This window comes from Arvicanthis niloticus, chromosome 11 (genome assembly GCF_011762505.2).
Source record: "Arvicanthis niloticus isolate mArvNil1 chromosome 11, mArvNil1.pat.X, whole genome shotgun sequence".
NCBI lineage: Eukaryota > Metazoa > Chordata > Mammalia > Rodentia > Muridae > Arvicanthis > Arvicanthis niloticus.
The window spans coordinates 45,825,833-45,849,703 of NC_047668.1; the positions used below are offsets into that span (position 1 = coordinate 45,825,833).

The 23,871-nt window shown below is 40.4% G+C and overlaps 1 protein-coding gene across 2 annotated transcripts in view; it reads right to left on the reverse strand.

Moving 5' to 3' along the window:
- Nbas (NBAS subunit of NRZ tethering complex) overlaps window positions 1–23,871 on the reverse strand; it is a 284,871-nt gene that overhangs the window by 45,028 nt on the left and 215,972 nt on the right. For both annotated transcript variants that reach the window (XM_034514140.2, XM_076942115.1), the window contains exons 45-47: window positions 11,707–11,925; window positions 7,617–7,819; window positions 5,809–5,898 (exon numbers count right to left, since the gene is read on the reverse strand). In XM_034514140.2, coding sequence (XP_034370031.1) covers window positions 5,809–5,898; window positions 7,617–7,819; window positions 11,707–11,925 — 512 coding nt within the window. The remainder of the gene's footprint in view (window positions 1–5,808; window positions 5,899–7,616; window positions 7,820–11,706; window positions 11,926–23,871) is intronic.

Sequence of the window (23,871 nt, forward strand, 5' to 3'; positions counted from 1 at the left end):
ACCCCTTACTGTTTTCTCTAGAAGTTTTAGGTTTACAGTAATATGAACCTTATTAGCAATCCATGGCTGACAAGATCTGAGTCTCTGGGAGAACTTTAACTATGTAGTTTAGCTTGTCCTGGTACCAAGGTACCTTCTATTTATTTTTATTTTTATTTTTTTGGTTTTTCGAGACAGGGTTTCTCTGTATAGCCTTGGCTGTCCTGGAACTCACTCTGTAGACCAGGCTGGCCTCAAACTCAGAAATCTGCCTGCCTCTGCCTCCCAAGTGCTGGGATTAAAGGCGTGTGCCACCACTGCCTGGCCCAAGGTACCTTCTAAATACATGTATATTTGTCATATACCCATGGACAGATGCAGTTCTTAGCCTTGACCAGAGAAGTTTATCTATGCAATAAAAAATGACAAATTCATAAATGCATGGCTATTCAAGGTGCTGAGTTAGAATGACAATTTAGTGCTCTGCCCTAAACAGGATATTGACACAATTCCCTTTAAGGATCACAATGTACCAACAAAGGTGAGGTAGGAAAGAAAGGAAGAGCTGAAGACAAGGAGAAGGGCTCAAATGCCACCTTCTGGGAATGACTGAACCAACTTATGTCTCACAGTGGCTATGGCTGCTTACCATTTACTGTTGGGGCTGCCAACAGTAAATCATGGATCAGGGAGGGACTCAGAGGGCCCTATTCTTGCCTGCTGAACTACTGACTACTGATGGATTCTGGGAGAGGGGAAGGCATTTTCTTTTATGTCCCCACTGATGAGACTCCCAGGCTCTAGTGGCTAGTTCCAAATCCATGATCACAAAGGTAGCCCTGGTTTAACTCAGAAAATCACAAAAGACATGATTCTGGGGTAAATGATTTGTATAAAGGTGGGCAAGTTGAAGAGGTTAGGTAGTTCAGAAAGGGTATGTGTGTGTAACAGTAATCAATATATATATATGTATATATAATATAGCATATATATATATGTATATATAATATACATATATATATATATATATATCATACATATATGTATATTAGTTAGTAGTCCTTTACTACACAGTGTAATACATACTAGGTACTTATCTTTACATCCACAGAAGTATAGTTCTCACCACGCATCAAAGAAGCTTCCCTTTGCAGCAGATAGAGACCATTACAGAAAACCAGAGCTGCTCAAAATACACAGAACTGATGTATCCAACCCTATCAGATACAGCTACAACATGACCACTATACCTAAGGCTCAAGGAATACCAGAGGGTAAAAGTGAAGATTCTAAGAACAAGAGAAATACAAAGTCTTCTGTGAGACTATGTCTCCTAGAGATGACAGGGAAGCTACACCCAGGATACTGCAACAATATGGCTGTATCAACAATGTGCCTAAACAGGACCTGGGCAATGACAACAAGAGGCATGCCAATGGAGAGGTGAGGTGGTTCATGGGGCTTCACCCCTAGACAAAGAATTATAGGCAACCAATGACTGCTGAGATTGGGAGAGTTAGTCTTCCTCAGGGATGAGGCCCTTAACTGGTCATACAATATTAAGTGGTTGGCTCTTTAATCAAACACACAAACAATATAAAGAGTCATCACGCTGTATTTATATATTTATGTGTTTAGATATGTAATAGTAACAATAAAATAAAAAGAAGCCATTAATTTGAGAGGGACCACGGGTACCATGAGAGTGGTTGGAGAATGGAAAGGGAAAGAAAGAAATGATTTACATTTTAATTAATAATATCTTACAAGTTTTAAAGATTGGATGACACCAATACAACTCTGCGTTGTGTGTGACACCTCTTCAAGTACATCTTGAAATGTAAATCAATCCTAAAATTTGGTGCCAATTCTGTTCTTCCGCCCCTGAAGCCAGGCTAGCGAGCTCATTCATATATTTCTATTATTGCCTGGCTTTGCAATAAGATGGAAATTTGCAAGATCTACCTGTCTGATGTGAGCAAAGGAAGGGGAAAGGAGCAAGTTCATGTGAGCGAGGAGATGACAGGGAGGGACTTAACTGCTCACACTCCAAAGACTCCTGTGTCTCAATGATGGATGGGGCCATACATAGTGTACATCCTGCACCACGCTGAATGGGCATTTTCTAGGAGAGTGCCTTATATTTATCATAATAACTGGCAAGGAATAAGAGACACTTAGAACATGTATGAGTGCATACTGCCCTAGTGTTATTGTAGTAGTACAAGAAGTATAAATTAACAAACATCACAATTAAGGGATATTTTTAAAAACTCTTAGGAAGGTAATAGTTAGGGTATAGGGTATATATGATTTAACCTTAGACCTTAATTTGTGACAACTACTCATCAACTCCATCTTTTCTCCAATATTCCTGAATTGAGAATACCTTTTTGGGAGGTTAGAGAACATTTGGAGGTGGAGCCTCAATGGAGTGACTCAATGTGATTCAGGGCAGGCATTTATAACCTGGTTCTGCTTCCTGGTTCTGCTTCCTACCTGATCTCTGCTTCCTGCTTTGGCCAAATGTAAGCATGCGGGTTCACACTCATGCTGTCTCACCTATAAGCTGCTCTCACCAGTGTTTCCCTCCATGATAAGGCTGCATAATCAAACCATGAAAAATTTTGTCAGGCCAGGGTAGATAATCGTATCTGGTTAGGTGGTTAAAGTCTCCATTAATATTCTTTGAGTGCTATATGTTCATTGGATTTGAAATTAGCCCAGAAGAAATAGGTGCTCAGGCAAGGCATACTGCTGTTACAAAGCAAATGACACTTGTTCTAGCATTAGCAAGGGTTCATGCTGCTACAGCATGGGCTATATACTGAATAGCTATATGTTCTTAGTTCTACAGTAGAACAGACAGGTAATCCTAGCGCTTGGGAAGTATAGGCATGAGAAACAGAAAGAAGTTCAAGGTCATCCTAGGGGGTGTAGTAAGGTTGAGGCCATCCTGGGATACCTGTAACCGTATCTCAAGAAAATAAAACAAAGCAAAACACCGGAAAGCCGGCAGTGGTGGCGCACGCCTTTAATCCCAGCACTTGGGAGGCAGAGGCAGGCGGATTTCTGAGTTTGAGGCCAGCCTGGTCTACAGAGTGAGTTCCAGGACAGCCAGGACTACACAGAGAAACCCTGTCTTGAAAAACAAAAAAACAAAACAAAACAAAACAACACTGGAAAAATAACAGCCATACAACCAAACACTTGGTAGCTATTTCATACATACCTAAATTCTTAATCATCTCTGAAGTTTCCCTGGCAGAAATATTGAGACAGAATACATGTTTATAAAGGAGCATACAATATAAATATGCATGCAAGTGTGTATCCCTGCCTGTGTGTGATGGCTGGTGTACATGAGCTGAGTTATTCACTATGGACACTCAGGATAGTGGACATCAGACTTATGCTGTTGGGACTCATGGAAGCTTAAATGACAGGAGGAAGAGAAAGGGCAGAGAGGGCCTGGCACAACACCTAGACAGGGAGCAAATGGGTCAGATAGAGAACTTAGTGACCCGAGAGCAAAGCTTTAGAGGGACAGGTACCTGATAACCCTCCAGGAACTCTGCCTGCAGCTATTGAGAACAGAATCTGTGACTTCTCAGTGAGACTCTGCCAGGTAGCTGGGGAATGGAAAACCAAGGAAATAGCTACACCAACTGAAGAATACATGCTGGGAATAAAAGTTTCAATATGATTTTTATTCTTCTCTTGCTTTTTTTTTTCAAGAAGAGAAAAATCCATTGAAGCTTTTCCCAAGAATCCTTTGTTATTCTGTCTCTGGAATGAAAAGGAATATCTTGTTCTGCTTCTGCACTCCCTAAAGTCTTTTTTGAAGCTTGAAATATAAATAACCTGCATTCCAAAGACCCAGGGTAAATTCTTTGGTGAATCTGGCTAGAAATTCATAGGGAAAAAATTGTCTTCTAACTGTGAGATGGCCCCCAGGTGCACAGGACTCCAGGAGTTACTGAAAGTGGCCTATACAGTAGCAGAGAGAACGTTGACAGGCCAGGATCCAGAGCCGAGTCCACTTGAGAGAATCTGGGGGCTAACCCATTCCCTGGGGACTGGGACAGGGATGGCAGCTGCTGTGTGGAACACCTAGAAGGCCCCTCAGTGTACCGTGGGCAGCACCTCCACCACATGATGCACCTGCAGTGTCCGGGCACAGCGTGTCAGCTAGAACACCAACATCCTCTGCCCTAACAGAGTCAGTCCAGAGGCTAGGCCCTGTAATCCACTGCATTTCTCACTCTGCCCTCCGTTGTCCTCCACTCGGGCTTCCAGCATGGTACTTCCCATTCTATAGCAGTTACTAGGGCTATGTGCAAGCTTGTCTCCTCTGCAAAACAGAAATTCCCAGGCTTAAAGTTACTTCTTATCCATATGATTTACTAGACTTCTTATCCCTATGACTTACTAGAGCAGGACACACAGTTATCACACAGAATAAACAACTATCTCTAGAATAAGGATTGGAATTTGGCACTGTTACAATTATTTTCTTATTTGAGGATCTACAAGCAAAGGGGCTTTAGCAATTATACAAAGCCAGAAGCAGAGGAAACAGAGGGTCCTGCTTGCAACAATTTCTCATATTCATCAGCAGCTTATCTTATATGCTCTCAACCCTGGGGCAAAATGGAGATCATGAAGATCCACACTGTTATTTATAAGATATAATATATCTCATGAAGACATATACCATCTGCATGCTAAGTCTGGAGTCACAGTCAAGCAAAGCCTGGTTCTATGGTCCCGGACAAGTGGTGACCTTTTATATCCTGAAGGCAGTGACAGCACACACAGACAGAATAACAACCCTAACAATTAAATTTACAAAGAAGTGGAAAGTGTTACAATGGGTCAATAGAGAAGAATACACAAATGCGTATGCATCTCTACTAAAACTATATACTATATATGCTTACTTGATTAATAATTGGTAAAAAAGGCTTTTTCTTCCTCAATACCAAGTGGGGAGTTTCCTAAACCTCTCCTCCCTATTATTTTCAATGGAAACTGGCTAGCTGAGGAGAAGCCAGACAGGACTGATATGGATGTCAGCTGGGACAAAGACTGCTCTAAACTCCAGTGACTTGCATACCTGTTCAGTGGCTGTGGTGGTTTGAATGAGAGCCTCTCCTCATAGGTTCATATTTGAATGCTTCCTTCCCACATGGTAGAACTGTTTGGGAAGCATTAGAAGGTGTGGCCTTGTTGAGGAGGTGTGTCGCAGGGGTAGGCTTTGAGGTTTCAAAACCTTATGCCTTGAGTCTCACAAGAGACTTTAGACTTTTAAATAGTGTGGAAACTGTGAATGATAATGGGTACTTTTTAAGTTGGACTGAATGCATTTTGCACTATGATATGGCCAAACCCCTATGGGTGCAAGGGAGTAGAACACTGCAGTTTAAATGGCCTCCATAGGCTCATATAATTGAATTGTTGGGCCTCAGTTGGTGAAACTGTTTGGGGAAAGATTCAGAGGTATGGCTTTGTTGGTCAAAATATGTCACTGGGGGTGGGTTTGAGGTTTCAAAACACAGTACCAAGCCTAGTCTAGCTCACTCTTTTCTTCTGACTTGCAGATTAAATGTAAACTCTTAACTACTGCTCTAGCACCATGCCTGTTTGCCTGCCTGGTACCATGGTCCTTATCGTAACGGTCCTGGATTCACCCTCTAAAACTGTAAGCAATTAAATGCTTTCTTTTATATGCTGCCTTGGTCATGGTGTCTCTTCATAGCAATAGTAAAGCAACTAAAACACAAGGAAAGCCATTCAGTGTAAGTGGACTAGATGTCCTGGTCTTACCCATTGTCCACACTGGTGCGGACTGCCCCAACAACACCTTCCAGGACCTGGAGGGGGTCATGTGACCCACAAAGATCAGCACTGCTGCCACTGTGATAAGAAAGAGAATAATTGAGTCAGAAGAGGTCAGTCGAGCCTCAGAAATACACTTTCTTTTGATGTGTGAAGCCATTGGATTCTGGCCTGGTAAGGTGCTCGCTCCCAACTCTGTTTGCTGAGACTGAAGTGCTAAGGACCAGAAGCTTTGCTTCTCTTAGAGCTCATGGGCTAATTCATGTGTGCATTTCTACCAGGAGAACAACCTACTTGGTCATTCAAAAGCAACTGAAAAGTAAAATATTTTAAACATTAAATATGTAATAATTGTAGCTTGATGCTCTTTACAAACTATCTACTCACTGTCTGAAACTCTAGCAAATTTCCAAGGTATAACAGAAAAAAGACATTTTACACGTTTTCAGAATATTTTTAGATTTAAACCGCCTGCTAGATTGAGTTACTTTTAGGCCTTTGTCATTTTCTTCCTATGCCTACTAAGCTGAACTTATAGGACACATACAAAAGCCATGTCCAACAGTGTCCTTGGCCCTGAGAGCAAAACAGTTCACCTCTCCATGTTCCTGAGCTTCCTATAGCTGCAAGATTTACACTGACATTGGTCAAATGTCTTCAGTACACTGTCTTTAGAATCATTCTGATCTTTCAGACTTAATCAGAACCAAGTCTCCAGTATCAGAAATGCCACAGAGGCACTAGTATTTCTAATGTTTATTTTGTGAGCTTTATCTGGATAAGAAATGGTAATTATAAACAAAAGGTACAAAATACGGCAAATAAATATCTGTTATCACTTGAAAATGAGGGGTTCTCATAAGCAATAGCAGAGAAATCATAACAGACTAATAGAACAAAGCTTTATTAATGTGGAATTTTTATTTCTAAAATGAAGTGCTGCCACATTGTGTCTGTCTCTGCATAAAATTGCTAGGTACCCCAGAGCATTACTGTGAACACTGTACGAGGCCAGGGTAATCACACTGATAAAGGTTCATTTGATTTCAGTTGAGCTTCAGAAACTGACATGCATTTAATCAAAAAGTTCCTCAAGAGCAAAACAGAATTACAAAGAATGCTTAAAAGGAGAATAAATTAAATACAACTGAGTCTCTTAGCCTAATTACATTATTCCCAGAAAGTGCAGGATGCCTCATTATTCCCTAGCTTCGCCTTCCTCCTTCCCACCGGCTTGCTCGAGGTGCTCTCATGTGCCCATGTGGGACAGGAAGCAAGACTGTCAAGCTTACACTACTCATGTCCCAAGGTGAACATCTCAGGACAGTTGATCACTAACTTCCAGTCACGACTGGAGTCCATCAAAAGAACTGCTTGGGCCGTTCCTCACTGCTTCTGAGAAAGAAAACGAGAAGAGGCAGAAGGAAGCCCAGCAGTCCCACTGAAGGCACAGGGCAGTCTGGCTCTTGCGTACCTGCTGCACATGGCGCTTGCCCTTTCTCCTGCTTCTTGGTAATGTGTAGAAGTGAACGAGTCCAACCAGGAACTGGGTTTATAGCATGATATAAACATAATACTAATGAGAACACGTACTCATGTTCTCCATTCTCAAGACATCTTAAGTCTTAAGAGTTTGAACATTCTAAAAGTCATCTCTCAGGTTTGTAAAGTATTTGAAAATATGACATATTTCTATATGCCTGGGAATAATTTAGCTTCATAATGACTCTGGGCTGGTATGACTGTTGGAAAAGCATTACCCTTAGGTCTTCTGTAATGGGTACTTTATAGCTTACCTCAATGCAGAAATTATTTGAGTGATTGCAGTATGCACTACATCCTTGGGTGAGATGTTGACAGGACCAATGGCCACTTGTAGCAGCTGCTGAATCATCCTTAGAGGCTGACCATCTAAACACATGGCTACAGCTTGGTCATGAAGTTTCCTTCTGTCTGATCGGGACAGGTCATAGAGATAACTGTATTTCTGTAGTATTTCCTAAAGAGAAAAATAATTAGTACCAAAATTTTAGTAGGAAATTAAATGTATCTCTATACACAGAACACATTTAGAGGGTCTACAAACTAAATATATTTCTATTGTGAACAGCACACCAAGGGATATGAATTGGCTACCAAGACCTTAGACTCAAAATCCACCTAGATAGACTGTGAATATTTGTTTTACCATTTATTACTATAGTTGGCTGTTGTGATTGGAAACTTCAGCCTCTGTAAAATGATAATGACAACAAGAGGGTCTTGTAAACAGAGAGCACTGTGAACATTACCAGGGATGACATAAAAATCAGGCTGTTGGCAGTGCCAGGTCAGAACAGGAGTGTGACTTGAACTGTTTCTAAAGCATTACCATCATTATAATGTTTTGAACAATAATTATGCAATCCCAGGTATTATGTATGTGGTATTTAATTAAATATTTGCAACAACAATCCTATAAGTACTTTTAATTAATTCCATCTCATCAAAAAATAAACTGAGGTACCAAGACCCTAATAACATGCCTAAGTCACTCTCCACCCATGCTATATTACTTCTCTGTATATGTGTCTGTAGTCTGTAGTAGCTGTGGTTCCCAGCATAAAACACAAGGCAGCACATAACAACAGGCAGCCACTGGACAACAACACTGCTTTCTAGTTGTTGTGTCATTTCCCTGGTAACCCCAAATATAATGCTTCAGTTTTTTAAACCTTCCACATGAAATCTGAACACGTGGAAGAGGTGAAAGCCGTCTACTTAATTCACACTAAACTTTAGGTTTGGAGGGTTAAAATCTAAGCATGAAATTAATGGGGCAAATTTACAGGCTGAATGTTATTTCATCTTTTGTTACAAAAATATCTTTTTCTTTTTGGGGGCTTGGAAGATGTTTTTACACAATATTACTATGTAGCTCTGGCTGTCCTGGAAGTCCTTATGTACACCAGACTGGCCTTGGATTCAGAGATCTGCCTGACTCAAACTCCCAAGTGCTGGGATTAAAAGGCATGTGCAACTACACCTGTCAAAGTGTCTTAAGAAAGCAACTCTTGTTCGATTTAGGAACCACAGGGTAAGACTGAATGGCACTACAGTGAACAAGATGGCACTTTAAATGCTAAGGTGAAATGAGCAGGCATTTTTGTTAATAGCCCCCTTGAATTCACACACACCATACTAGCCACTGAAGGACATTTGCTACCAAGAGAAAATAGCCGGTTTTATGATTTTAACATAGTATGTACAACTGAAAAGCCAACTAGGATGTATAAATTTTTATACTAAAGCATGTAAATCACTTTTACTTGAAGATTCAAATTTTACCCCAGATCTTATAACTATAAATTATGGTATAATAAATGTTGAGGAAGAATGAACATTGGCAAAGCCAGTTTGTTCCCACAGTAGCTTCTCTGCTGTTCATACCATTATTTAGTGATGGCCATTAGATGGCCGGACAGACACTGAAATATAAAGTAAAACAGGCCAACTTTTGAATTCAGCTCATCATCAATTTTTAGAAAATTTTTGTTGAATATTTTTCTACATGTATACGTATGCCAAGCTGGAGGAGTTGGTTCTCTCCTTCTACCATGTGAGTCTCAGGGAAGGGATCAAATTCACCTCACTGGTTCTGGCAGCAAACATCTTTTCCTGGTGAGCCAGCTCACTGGCCCCACTACCTTTTCAATGAGATGTTTACACTGACAGGCAAACCAACACCCAGTTCTGATCAACCTGAGTGAGTTGATTTAGTAAGGAAAATGAAAAGCAGTTTTAGGTTAGCAGTTTCCTAGGACCCATTTGCAATGGTATTAAAGGGCAGGTAGAGTATTACAAAAATTCATACAAAAAACATTTACTTAGTGATCTGTCACCCTCCCAACTATGGAAAAAAAAATACTCTAAAGTCCCATAACTGTTAAAATAAAAAGAGGTTGGTCATGGTGGAGGAAGCCTGTCATCTCAACTGTCAGGACATTGAGTAGGATGATCACAGGTTCTAGGACAACCTGGGCCATACAGTGGTACTCTGTCTCAGAACACCCCCCCCCCAAACACACACTACACACACAAATACACACATACCACACACATACACATGCACACAGCACACACACACACACAAGTATGCACATACCACACACACACACACACACACACACACACACACGTATACACACACTATACATACCCACACAAAAGTACACATACAAGCAGAAAAGAAACCAGAAAGAAAGGAAACCGGTGCATGAAGTGGGGATTCTGTAAAGCAGTTCTGCTGGGGGAAGAAAATCTACAAAAACATACTTCATTTAAAAATGCCATAATAGGGCTAGAGAGATAGTTCCACAGTTAAGAACACTGACTGCTCTTCTAGAGAACCTGAATTTAATTCCCATCAACCACATGGTGGCTCACCACCATCCAGAATGGGATCTTATGCCCTCTTCTGATGCATCTGAAGACAGCTACAGCATACTCATATACATAAAATAAATAAATAATTCTAAATGAGTGAACAATTAAAAAAATAAATAAAAATGCCATAATAAAACCTAATATCTTATAAGCTAAATTAAAAAGAGCAGAGGTTGATGAGATGTCAATGATTAAGAGCAACTGGCTGCAATCTGGTGGATGCAAAACTGGGGGATCTGGTGCCTCCTGGCATCCACCTGGCAGATCACAACCAACTATGACTCCAGTTCCAGAGGACTCAACACCCTTTACTGGGTTCCACGGGCACTGCACACACATGGCTCTCACACACACATGAAAGCAAAATACACACACCAAATAAATAAATAAATAAATAAATAAATAAATAAATAAATAAATAAGATGTTCAGGAGTATTTTTAAAAAATTAAACAGAACAAAGTTTCTGAGGACCTCAAATGATTTCTGGGTTTTTAGTAGAGTCTTAATACATAGGTCATTAGACCTCACCATGGGCAAGGACTCCTAAGCCTCATGGTGGTTTTGTGGGGTACATAAGACGCTTAGTTAAAAATCCAATAAGAACAATTTGACCAGCCAGAAAATTCCCATCAGTAATAAGGTATATTGGGAGGATGCACCAGTAAAACAGGTTGAAATGTAGGCATATTTTTAAAATGTCTCTGAAGTGTGCATGGAAAATTAGCATTTCTAAATTTCTTAAAAAATTTCAGAGAAAAAAATTGGGTTGGGGTCTCTATTGTGATTCACTCAGAAAGTAAAACACCCAGTAGCTCCTATGGGTGAGACCACCATGTTCAGCATGTTTCAACTTTAGAGATCCCTCCTCACTTGAGCACCAACCCAGTGCTCCCTCAATTCCTGCTACAATGCCCCCTGCCACTCCCCCACACCTACCTTTCCCTCTTTTCAGATACCAACTTTGGCTCAAATTCATTTAGAAAGAGAAATGAAACCAACAGATGATCTAGTGGTAAGAGGATAGAAGGACCACTTTTGACATCTGCTGCCCCATTGACACCACTGATCTAGTTGAGACCTTCATGTCCCACAAATTGTCTGAACTTAAGGTTGCAGGTAGTGGGAGCTTTAAGAGATAGGATCCAGTGAGACGTCAGCAGGACATTGAAGGGGATCATGGGATTACAGCCTTCTCTGTTCCTGCCTCATTTCTTACTGATGGTGTGAGAGGTTTTATTCCATCATGCTATCACAGGCTGTTCAGCAAAGAGGCAAACTGCCCACAGACTGAAACTGTTAAAACTACAGCATAAATATACATTTGTTCCATAAAAAAAATTATTTCAAGTATCTCTCACAACAGCCAAGAGTGAACACAATTACAATGTGACTTTGAGGGAAAGGGAATCAATATGGCAATAATATCTGAGCCAGTCCTTCCCGGATGTCTACTTCATACCTGCTCACTGTTCTTCAGACTGAGGATGAAGCTGTGGCTGAGGGTTTCCAGGTGGGCAAGTGATGTCTCCAGATGAGCCAAGGCATCTGCATAGGTGGTCTGAGAACCAGGGCCGTCTTGGGGGTCTTCTTCTGAATTTCTTTTCCTTGGTTTCTCTATGAAATGCTTGACTGTCTTAATGGCCTTTCTGGTCATCTCTTCACGTGCTTCTACTGACAGCTTTAAAAAGACATTAAACAAAGTCAGGAAAACAAAGAGGTGCTATGTTTGACATATTAATAAGGTATTAGTAAGTAGAATAAAAGTGAAATCTTAACAGATGCCAATCAGTGATTGGCACTTTAAAGTTTTGTTGTTGTTGTTGTTCCTCCTTTGAAGAAAACAGTGTAATAGCAAGTAGTCTACTCAGCTCTTAAGACAGACTTTGAGTAATGACAGCAGTCAAAGAAGGTAATGCTTCCAGAGTGAAACTGGACTTCCCACTGAGTGTTGGCCAAGTGTAAAGCCAGGGACCCATTTACAGTCAGAATTGCCAGTTCTGAACATTTATTTACTATTAAGTAAAAAATCAAGACACATGAAGTGCTGTCTGTGCTAGCGCGAGACAACAGATTGTCTCCTGTTGACTACTCAGCCCATTTTTTGCTATGTTTTGCTATATTCTCAAAAGAACTTAGTATTGCTTTAAATAAAATAAATGGCCTTTAACAACATCTTAAATTTCCCTTTTAATTATTTCTTAGAATTAGTCATTTGTAAGTTTCAGAGAGATGGAAGCTAGACTGCAAAGCATCAATGAATACACTAGAAAGTAAGTGTTCCCTAAACCTAACTCCAGGTTACCTCAGAAAGTTAGTGTGAATGCTGACAGCAGACATTTTAATTCTATATAAACACGATTAAAGTTATCTTGGTGAGGTACTGTTTTTACTGAACTGCACTAAAGTTTTGCTTTACAGTGCAGCTTTGTAGTATATTCTGTGGCCTCATTTCTTCCTGGGTGTTGCTACTAAGCAAATGGCACGAAATAATCAGAAGCCTCTAACTCAGTGGTTCTCGGCCTGTGGGTAGAGACACCTTGGCAAACCTCTATTTCCTAAAATATTTACATTATGATTCATAAGACTAGCAAAATTGCCATTAGAAAGTAACAACTAAAACAGTTTTATGGTTGGGCTCATCACAGCATGATGATACTGTACTGTGATAAAGGGTCACAGCATTAGGAAGGGTGAGAATCACTGCTCTAACCAGACAGGACTAATTGTGGCTTCGGCTCTTCCTCTCAGTTAGTAGTGTACTCCTTCTCTGTGGCTCAGAAATATAGGATGCTACAGCGATACCTATGCTTGCTCAACATACCTTCCCCTCCTCCATCCTGTACAGGCAAAGTCTGAGAGTCTTAAGGCAGTACATTCAAGAGGCTGAAGTAGGAAGGCTGAAAACTTGGCCTACCTGGCCTCCATAGTATGACTCTGTCTCAAGAGAAAAACGCAAAACAAAACCCTGGAATCCACACCACATAGTACCCAGAGAGTTTACCCTAACACAAACCATACAATCTCCTCCTGGCCATCTTCCGTATCCCCGGTCTGACAGAGGATCCCGGAGCGCACGCTGGACGAGTGCTCTGACAACATCAAGGCTGAATAACAGCGTTGGAAATCTTTTCCTGCAATCCATTTATACTTTTTTTACCCAAAAATTTCTATTTCGGGGCAAAATTTGAATTTTGTACAATTATTTGACAATTTGAATTTTGGATAATTATGCCAGCTTGCCTAATATTCTAATATGCCTATTGTGTAGTGTAGAGGAGTTTTGAGAGAGTCAATTATTTAGAGAATAGAAAAAAGGGAGGAAGTTATATATAGAAAACAAAGTGGTAGGAGAAACAGCAGGTCCCTGGGCAGCTGGATCATTGCTATCAAAGGCTTACCTTGATAGTGACCAATGCTAGAGTGCAGTCACAGGAAACAGGAAGAAAGGTAAATTCAGTTGTCTGATAACCTGACCAAGAGTTTCCAGCTTTAGTTTCTTTATCAGAAAATATGAAAACTGGCATCTATCACATAAGTTAATATTTAGAACTTAAGTAAACAATCAGTATAGTGTGGTACCTACAGCAAGAATTCAATTAATGAGCCTAATTTTTCATTTTACCAACTAATAAAGGCTATTCCCCCTACACACTGGCCTTTCATATTCCTAGTGAATTACTCGCGGGATTCTTTTATAATGTGCCCCTTTAAAATAAAATAAAATAATAACCCTTTAAAATAAAATATCATCAAATTGCATAGCATAAAACCCAAGCTAGCTACAAGCTGACTTACAGTCTAGACTTCAGCCACACAGACAGTCTGTAACTCTCGGGTGTCACCTTTGCTTCAGTGGCATGTCTACTTGCCCTTTTATGGCAAGAGAAATCTCTATTCGGGCTCAACAGCAAACACATGGAATCAATCCAGATCTAGCTGGTTCTTGAGCTCCCATCTTCAGTCTGGAAAGTCCTCTGCCCAACATCCATGTGCATGGCCCACCTTCTTAAGTGTACACTGACTTGGCTTCCCAGCCCCGCCCAGACTGGCCGCTCTCTCTACTATGGACTCTCATCCAACACGTGCTGAACACCAGGACTGTATTTAACAGTTGAAACTGATTTTCACACCACACCATTATCACAAAAGACATTTTCTTTTCCCCATTTTAACAGATTCTTCAAAGTTACTATTAAAAAAAACCTAAATAACCCTGTACTTAGTGTGAATAAATAAATTAATTTTCTGAGCCAGCTGTGACTGTAAGAAAAGAAAAGTATGGCCAAGGCTTTTACCGACCCAGCCTTTGACTCAACTCACACTTTTTACCATTTTACTGGAGATGAACAAGCTCACCATGGAAAACTCCAGAGCGTGGAGAAAACGCAAGCTCATCACTAAATCAAATTTAGACATTATTTAAAACAAAAACAAAACTTTACTATGATCAAGGGTACAGGAATGAAGAGGAAAAATGAAAAGTATAAGAGTAAGAAATAGCAACTCCTTTTTATATATACCTGGTGGTCACACGGTATCTTCTTTTTTAAAATTACTTTTGAGTTCCATTAACATACCATCTATATATCTTTTCTTTTTTTTTTTTTTTAACTATTCTCTGTTCAGTAAGTGCTACTAAAATAATGCAGATTTCATGAATTAAGACAAGTATTTAAGACAGGTGAGATGGCTCAAGTGAAAGAGGGCTCTTGTGCTAAGCCAGCACTCAATACCTAGAAATCACATGGTGGACAGGACAAACTGAACTCTGTACACTGTCCTCTAACCTCCAGTATACACAATAACTGCAAAAACTTTTTAAAGATAAATGGCTGGATTTTTCTATTACTGAATAAAGAGATATGGATCATCTAATTTCTAGGTGCTTCAGAAAAATGAGATCAAAGCATGAACCAGGCTTATAAAGAAGACATGCGTGACCAGGATGTATGGAAGAGCACAAGTTCAAGTGCCATGACATCAAACACATTACTCTGGATCTACCTTTAAAATACACCAGACTCTAAGGACTGCCAATCTTCACTGACAGCTTACTGTTCTCAGACACCATTGCCTCTCCTAGAGAGTGTTACCATGGTGATAACTTGTCCCCCTAATGTGACAGGTGGCATGCTAGGCAGACACCAGCACCCCTTTTTACCACACTGTACTTGTCAGCCTCCTTGCAGGAGGGATCAGCCACATTCTAGCCAATGAGATCTGACTAGAAGTGACATGTGCCATTTTGAAGGAAGGCAAGGAAATCCACCACAGATCACCATTATGCATCCTTTTCCATCCCAGCCACAGCAGTTGAGGAGCTTGTGGAGCTCATTCAAGTGGTTCTGATACAAAATGGTAGGGCTCCCAGCAGCACAGATCCTAAGTGATTTGTGGTACAGATCTCTTATTCCATTTGGACAATGAGAGACCATAAAACTTTTGCACAGTTAAGCCACTATGAACTTCAGCCATTTCTGACAAACAACAAGTGCTAAGAGAATACCATAGGTGTTTTTGGTTATTAAATCAGACACTGTAAAACTTATCTACGTTAAGCTTTAATAAAATACTTATGCTGTTGGTGGTTCTCACTTGGGGTGCAGAACATATACCATATACACATATAGCATGTCCTATGCCATATATGTGTGTGTGCATGTGTGTGTATCACACACTATATCCATACAGTATATCATATACCATATATATATGTGTGTGTATATATATATATATCATATACCATTTATCCATATAGTATATCCTATACCATTTACCCATATATTTTATACTATTTATCCATATAGCCTATCTTATACATTATATCAATATAGTATGTCTTATACCATATATCTATATTGTATATGTCATGGTTTCTATATGCACGGTCCAGGGAGTGGCACTATTAGAAGGTGTGGCCTTATTGGAGTAGGTGTGTCATTGTGGTCATGGGCTTTAAGACATGACCTCATCCTAGCTGCCTGGAAGCCAGTATTTTGCTAGCAGCTTTCAGATGAAGAAGTAGAACTCTCAGCTCCAGCTATACATACCCTTTTGGATTCCACCATGTTCCTGCCTTAATAATAATGGACTGAACCTCTGAATCTGTAAGCCAACCCCAATTAAATGTTATCCTTAAGAGAGTTGCCTTGGTCATGCTGTCTATTCACAGCAGTAAAACTCTAACTAAGACAGTATATATCATATAGTATATTATATACCATTTATCCATATAGCATATCATATACCATTTATCTATATATAGTATATTATAACCATATATCCATGTTATATCATATATAATACATCCACATAGTATAGCATATATCATTTATCCATATAGTATATTATAACCATATATCCATGTTATATCATATATAATACATCCACATAGTATAGCATATGTCATTTATCCATATAGTATATCATACAAAATTTCCATACAATACATTATATACTATTTATCCATATCACATAGCATTTATTCAAATAGTATATTGTATAACGTATATCTACATATGGCAGAAATCTCCCTGCCCAATCTATTTGCAGCAGGAGGCCTATGATTGAACAGAAAAAAGGGAGGCAGAGCAAAGGGTGGCACGAGGAGAGATGCAGAGAGACACAGGAGAAAGCAAGGAAGGCAAAATGGCTGTGGATGTGGACCCACGTGGCATCAAGTAAATAGGTAGATATGAAATCTAAAGGTTAGGTAATTGGGATAACCATCTAAATTGTGTTGGCATCTTGTGTATTGAGAGATATATATATCCATTGGTTAACTTTAAGTATCAAGAGTTTTGATTTACTGAGTTACTGGAAGGAGGGTCCGCTGACAACTGGGTGGTTATGGCTGTGAAGGAACTAGCGGCTCCAGGGACGAGTGAACCGGAGCTAGAAACACAGCAACTGGTCTCTACGGTGATATCATTAGGGAACATGGCAGCTAAGACGGGAGCCAGCTGGACATCTCTTTTCTAATACCTCCCGTAACATCTATATAGATATTGCATATAATATATCAATATAATATATCATATGCCATATATTCATTTAGTATAGCATATGCCATTTATTGATACAGCATGTCATATACTAATCAACATGAAGATCTAGAGGCTGTAATATCAGTGTTTGTAGTATGTGCTGGATGTTATGAAATATTATAGTCAAACAATGTAAGAGATTAGTTTATTAAACTATTATCTAGATTGTATATAGGAACCAAATAGGGTAGAGAAATAGCACAGAAATGCAGGGCTTTATATGGTTAAACAATTGCTATTTACACACCAGTCATAGAAGGCAAGATTGAGAAATGCATAGCTAGCAAATGCCAAGCAAAACCCTTGGAAGATTAAAATGCTTCAGGGGAAGATAAAGCAAGGGTGTGACTCCTGTAAATTCTCTCCATTGGATAAAATGACTCAGGGCAGAGATCCAATTAATGATGTGGACCTCCACAAAAACCTGATAGCTTTAAGGCAGCCCTTTTTAAACTGAGAGACAATGGATGGAGGTAATTCATCAAAGACCTATAATACAGGAGAAAATGTCTCAAGACAAGTAAGCAGACAAAAGGTTCCAAGGGTGCAGTTGTGTGCACATGCTGCTAACAGATATCAAGTCTACACGAATTCAGCTAAGTTTCTGAGGTGGCAGTATGTGCCACAGTCCTGGCTCAGATGCTTGTAAACTTCTGAAATTAACACTTGAGGCTTTGACCTTCTCCAACAGACTAAGGCAGCTGGGCATGAGTTCAAGGACTCAGGCCTCCCACAGCACTTCACAGGGAACTGCTTAATGAGATAGGAAGGCTCTCACTGAAGTGGAAGGAGGGATTGGGGTCACAGGGTCAAGGAAAAAGGCGGTTCCCAGAAAGCAGGTCCAGATTAATTTAGGACTACAACCCACTTCAGATAGGGAGCCTCCAACCCCACAGGCCATATTGTCAAACTGCCAAGCAGTGTTTAATGGCTGTGTTCAGGTGGGGAATGGGGCAACAAGGCAGATGTTTGGCCACTTAGTTTCTGGTCCAGTTCAGACTGGGTGGCCCACTGAAAAATGACTTGACTTTGAACTCCATTGGGTGGCTGGGGAATGGTGAGCCATTGGTAGTAGGAAAAAGACTGTTTGGGGAAAGCCCCCCTGCTTGTCACACTTCTGGACTGAGGCAAGCCCATCAAACAGGAGAGAAGATCATGCACCTCAAGCTAAAACAATCCACCGAATTTTCATGATCCTTCCTCTCCTTGAAAGGTGTCCGAGAAGACTAAGTCTTGGTGTAACTGAGGGAAATTTGTTTTGTTGGGCCCCTGTGATCTTGGGGTTTACCTGTGACTCCAACATTACCTGCAGAGCAGTGACTTTCCTAGGTAGGTCTTTGTGTATATAAGCATGCACATAAACACATGCGTATGGTAAGCACAGGTTAACATCAAGTGTCCTTCTGTTATTTGCCACCTTAGTTTTTAAGACAGGGTTTCTCACTAAACCTGGAGCTCACTCACTGATGCAAGTAGACTGGCTCACCAGTGTGTGCCAGGGAGCTCCCTTCTCCACCTCTCTGGCACTGCTGTCACAAGTGCGCACCAGACTGAGCAGATGGAACTCAGCTGTGGGAGCCCTTCAAATGCTATGGCCAGTAGAGTAATGATCCGAATGAGGCAAAGGAAATCCACTTCAACACTACTTATTTACATGCTGTTGGCTCAAACTTCTAGAGTCTGACTTTGAACAGTTTAATTTTTGACATATTTAAACATAGTACAACTTTGGGGGAAGTGGCCTCGTGAAAATTATTGCAACAAAGCTTAAGGAGGAATACGTTGAAACTCCTGCGCAAAGCACATGTCTTTTGTAAAGCCCCTTGTCCTCTTCCACAGAAGGGGTTATGTTGACTGAGAAACAATGCGCAGGAATTTGGGAAGAGTCTGGGACAAACATAATAACCTGAGTGATTCCAGTGAGGCCTGGTTCTATGGATAGCAAAAGATCACCAGGTCATTAACTACATCCAATCTCAACTTTCTAGAAAGAAATAGGTGTTAATTCCTTCTGTTAAAGATAAAAGCCCATATGTTTAACAATTCTGGTTTCCCTAATCTGTGATCACAAGGACCATGTGCCCTCTACACCTGGGTCCTCACATCCATGCAGGAAAGCACATTTAAGCGTGCCACCTCCCCAGCCCTAGAGTAGTGACATTTGAAAAATACATATCTGATAATGTCAACCCTGTCCATATCTATTTAATGACTTCCCAATTCCCTAAGAACAAATCGGGTCCTGACCGTTTGCCTCCCTAGTTCTCTCCAATCTATCTTCTTGCTGTTGAGATGCTGTCTTGGGAATTCTCATAACTTGACAAAAATGTCACCTCATCAGGGTGGCTTTCCATAACCAGTCTGCAACAATATGCTTCCCTCCTTTATTCTTTTTTCTTAACATAACTTATTTGGCTATTGGTTATTTATTGACTATCACAGCTTAATCCCAAACTATAAAATGGTGGCTCAAACACAACAAATGTCTGTTAGTCAAGTGGATCTCATAATGAGAGCATTTAAGACCAGAACTATACAAGTGCAGCCACAGAAAGAGAAAGCTAGAGCTGTGTGAGCAAACATTCAGTTGCCTAGGTTGAGAAAGGGAGAGCAAATGGCCAAGGAGTGACTTTGGCCACAGAGGACATACATATTGTTTGTTTGGTTTTTCAAATGTCTAAAGAGATAGAAAATCTAGTTTTCACTAAGAGTCTATACAAAACCCATCCACAGACTAAGCTGGTTACATGGGGCAAGTTTATGAACTCTAAACTTACAATACTAAGGAGTTATGGCTGGGAAGATAAGCTGAGAATAAAATCAAACAACTTCCAGAGCCAAGCTCACTGAGGAACTGGAGCAGAAAGCCAGACATAATCACACAAAAATGCCCTATTATCCTATTATATTTCCATGTAAACACACAACACAGGAGAAACTTATTTAGAACAAAATTAGAAACTCCAGTTATCAAAGAACATGAACTTCATTCATTCTCTGACCATCTTCCTTGTCCTCCACAATCAGTTTAGAAACTCAGCTCTCAGAATCTTCCTGACTCATGACATCATCCCGAAGCTCACCAAGCCTGGCTATGTCATAGTCAATGCAAGTTCACTGGCGCTGCATATTTAGTGCAATTAAGCAACACCCTAATTGTTTAACTTTAAGTTTATATCCCTACATGGTAGGAAGACAAGAAGTACAGTGAAACTGCTCAACAGCTATGATAAACAAGCAGAAAAACAAAGGAGATCTAAAAGGTGCAAACACCATGCTGTCAACATCTTCCTAAGTGCTCACGGTGCAGAATGCTCAAGAGGCTGCAGATTACCAACTCTGTACACTATCTCTTGGAGTGATCTATCTCACTCCAAGACTCCAAGGAGACAAGGCCTACAAAAGAACAACTTAAAGGATGTAACACAATAATACAAACTGGGCTAAAAAATACGCCACGGGGACAGTAACAGGCCAGAGGGATCAAGGGTACAAGGACAGCAAACTGGCAATGTTCCATTTATTCATTCGATAGACATTTTCCAAGACACAGTGTGCCTTTGTCTCAGACAGGGTGCTGGTGAAACACAAAATTAGATCAAGCCCTTGCCCCTGGCTATGTCACAGTCTGGTTGGAAACATGAAGAAGTAAAAGACACTATAAAGAAGAATGGTCACTACATAACTAGGGCAGCTACAGGAGGCTTTAGAAGAGCACTCTGTCTAGAATGGAAGTAGGCACAGGCAAGTTCAAGAAAGAGCTTCGGAGAGACATTCCTACAGAGAGGCTGAAGAGTAAGTAGAATTCATGCAGAAAAGGAGAGTCTAAAAAAGCCACCAGTCAGCAGCAGGCAGGAGGCTGCAAATACACCCCCTTGGCTGGAATGCAGGCTGCAACAAAGCCATGCCAGAGCAGGGGAGGAAAGAGACTGGGGGGCGGGGAGGGGGACTGCCAGAGCCCCTCCATATCAGGCTAAAAACACTGTACTTAGATCTTTAATTCCTGGGAAGGGGAGAAAGGAGCTCTGACGGGAAAATGACACAATCTGTCCTGGAGTTTTCAGGAAATGCTTAGATTCACAATTCACAAGGACAGGCAGGCACCTTAAGACTGAGAAACCCCTTCAAGATGACATGCTTTAAAAAATGGCTTGTCTTTGCACTGATGTTAGGGAAATGGAAGTGACTTAAGAAAACCCAGTTGCTTCCTAGAGTGGAAAACTAGGCTCTGAGGTTCCCCCTGCTACCAGCAAGAATATAAAATATTAGGAAAGCCAACAGGAAAAATGTATTTTACTCATATATTCTCAGCATCACTAAATTTGAAAGTGAATACAATTTACTTAACTACCATTGGATAGACGGTCTTTTTTTTTTTTTTTTTTTTTTTTTTTTTATGTTCCCATTTCTGAGCCTACCCTCCTCTTTCCCTTTCTCCTTCCTCCATTTTCACGTTTAACACTAACAGGGACCATGCACTAGGTCTGGCCTTGGCACATGAGGAGGCAAGTGCAGTCTAAGACATCTACCTTTGATGAACATGCATGCTAATGAAAAAGCCAAGATAAAATTAAATATTTAGAAAATGTAGCGGAATATAAATGAAGTGTGTAGATAGTAAAGGAAAAAAGCCTGCCTTAGGAAAACAAAAGTCTATAAAAAGGAGGCAATGGCTGACCTTCAACCTCATGGAGACCAAGAGCTCAGGGGGAGCAAAGGGAGGGATTGACTTTTGGGTAGAGAAGCAGCTTAAAAAATTAAACAAAGGCTAGTATGAAAGAGAATGTTCTATGGTTATAACTCTCAATCTTTTACTGAGCTCTCTAAAACACCTCAGGGATATAATACACTCTCAACAGAAACAGTGGCTCACTATTTGAAGGAGACTCCTGGGTGCAGAAATGGATGCAGAGCAGCAGCTGGCAGCACAGTTGAGGAAAATGAAGGAATCAGTTATGAAAAATATCAAAATGTTCCAAAGTTTGATTCTCAAAGCTAAATACCATTCCTCTCTCAATCTCTCAATCTCCATCCCACACTATTCTGGAAAAGTTCTTGCCCGTGTAAAACGTGTGTGTTTGTGTGTGTGTGTGTGTGTGTGTGTGTGTGTGTGTGTGTATGTGTGTGTGTGTGTGTATGTGTGAGTGTGTTTAGCCAATGGAATAGATTCAAGGGATAGCTAAAGCTACCACAGAGGTAATGCTGAACAACTGATACCTTCTACTTAGGTCAGTGATCTTCAAACTAGAGAACATGTGCTCTTAGCACACACATTTATAACATAGTTATAAATGATTTGATGCTATAATCTAGCAATAAGTAATAATCACCCAAGGACTACAAACTAATATTTAATCTCCATCCACCTCCTAAGATATACACTTGGAATATCAATTTATTTTCATGTTACCTGTTTAACATTGTGATGGTTTGTATATGCTCAGCCCAGAGAGTGGCACTATTAGGAGGTGTGGCCATGTTGGAGTATTTGTGTCACAGTGGGTGTGGGCTTTAAGACCCTCATCCTAGCTGCCTGGAAGTTAGTATTTAGCTAGCAGCATTCAGGTAATGATGTAGAACTTTCAACTCCTTCTGAACCATGCCTGCCTGGATGCTGCCATGTTCCCGTTTTGATGATAATGGACTGAATGTCTGAACCTGTAAGCCAGCCCCAATTAAATGTTGTTTTTATAAGAGTTGACTTGACCATAGTGTCTGTTCACAGAAGTAAAACCCTAACTAAGAGAAACATCAAAAGTTTAGCTTACTTCTTATCAAAATAAATACACTAAAGGAGTAACTCAACAAAAAATTTTAAAGACACTATTAGAAGCTGATGGTCTTAGGAATTTTTACAAGTTGATTTTGGTGGACAAAGTCATTTCTTACATAGAAAACACTTTTAAGTATCAACCTGCTGCATCATGACTAAACCATATGGAAGTGAAAACTGCAAAACTCTCAGCACAAAATGACTATCCAGTAGGCCAAAGCCTAGCATGGCTTCTGAAGTTTAAGGCCATCTCTCCCAAGGAGGGCCCTTTAAAAGGTCTAATGATAAGCTCAAAGCTTCCAGGGCAATGTTCTGCCAGCAATAAGCATGTGATAGCTCATGGAACCCTCAACTCTCAAGAGCAGTTCCTTAGACTGTGCAGTAGAGCTCCTGCACGCCCTGCAGTGCAAGTGTTCTAGTACCTAGCTAGACCCTCCTCAGGGAGCACATGGCTTCTCTGAAACATGCAAGAAGGCAGCTCTCAGTCACTGGCAGTTCTTAGGGGAAGGGGAACGGTCTGAGTTGGCTGCACTTCTGTCAAAAACACAAAAAGTTTGTTTCCAACTGGCAAATCCAGAAAGTGTCCTTTATCCACTATCCTTCAGTACCTTTCTTTTAACCTAGAGCAGCATCTGTAAACTCTTCCACCTGTTGTCTGGGGTTCAGTTTACTCTGCACTCTCCCTACTTGTTAGTTATTACTGTGTAGGGATTTATCTTTCCCCCTTTACCCACCTTTCAGCATCATTTCACTTTGAGGAATTAAACATTCTGAGAAGAGGAAGGGCTTTCTGTTCTCCCTGACT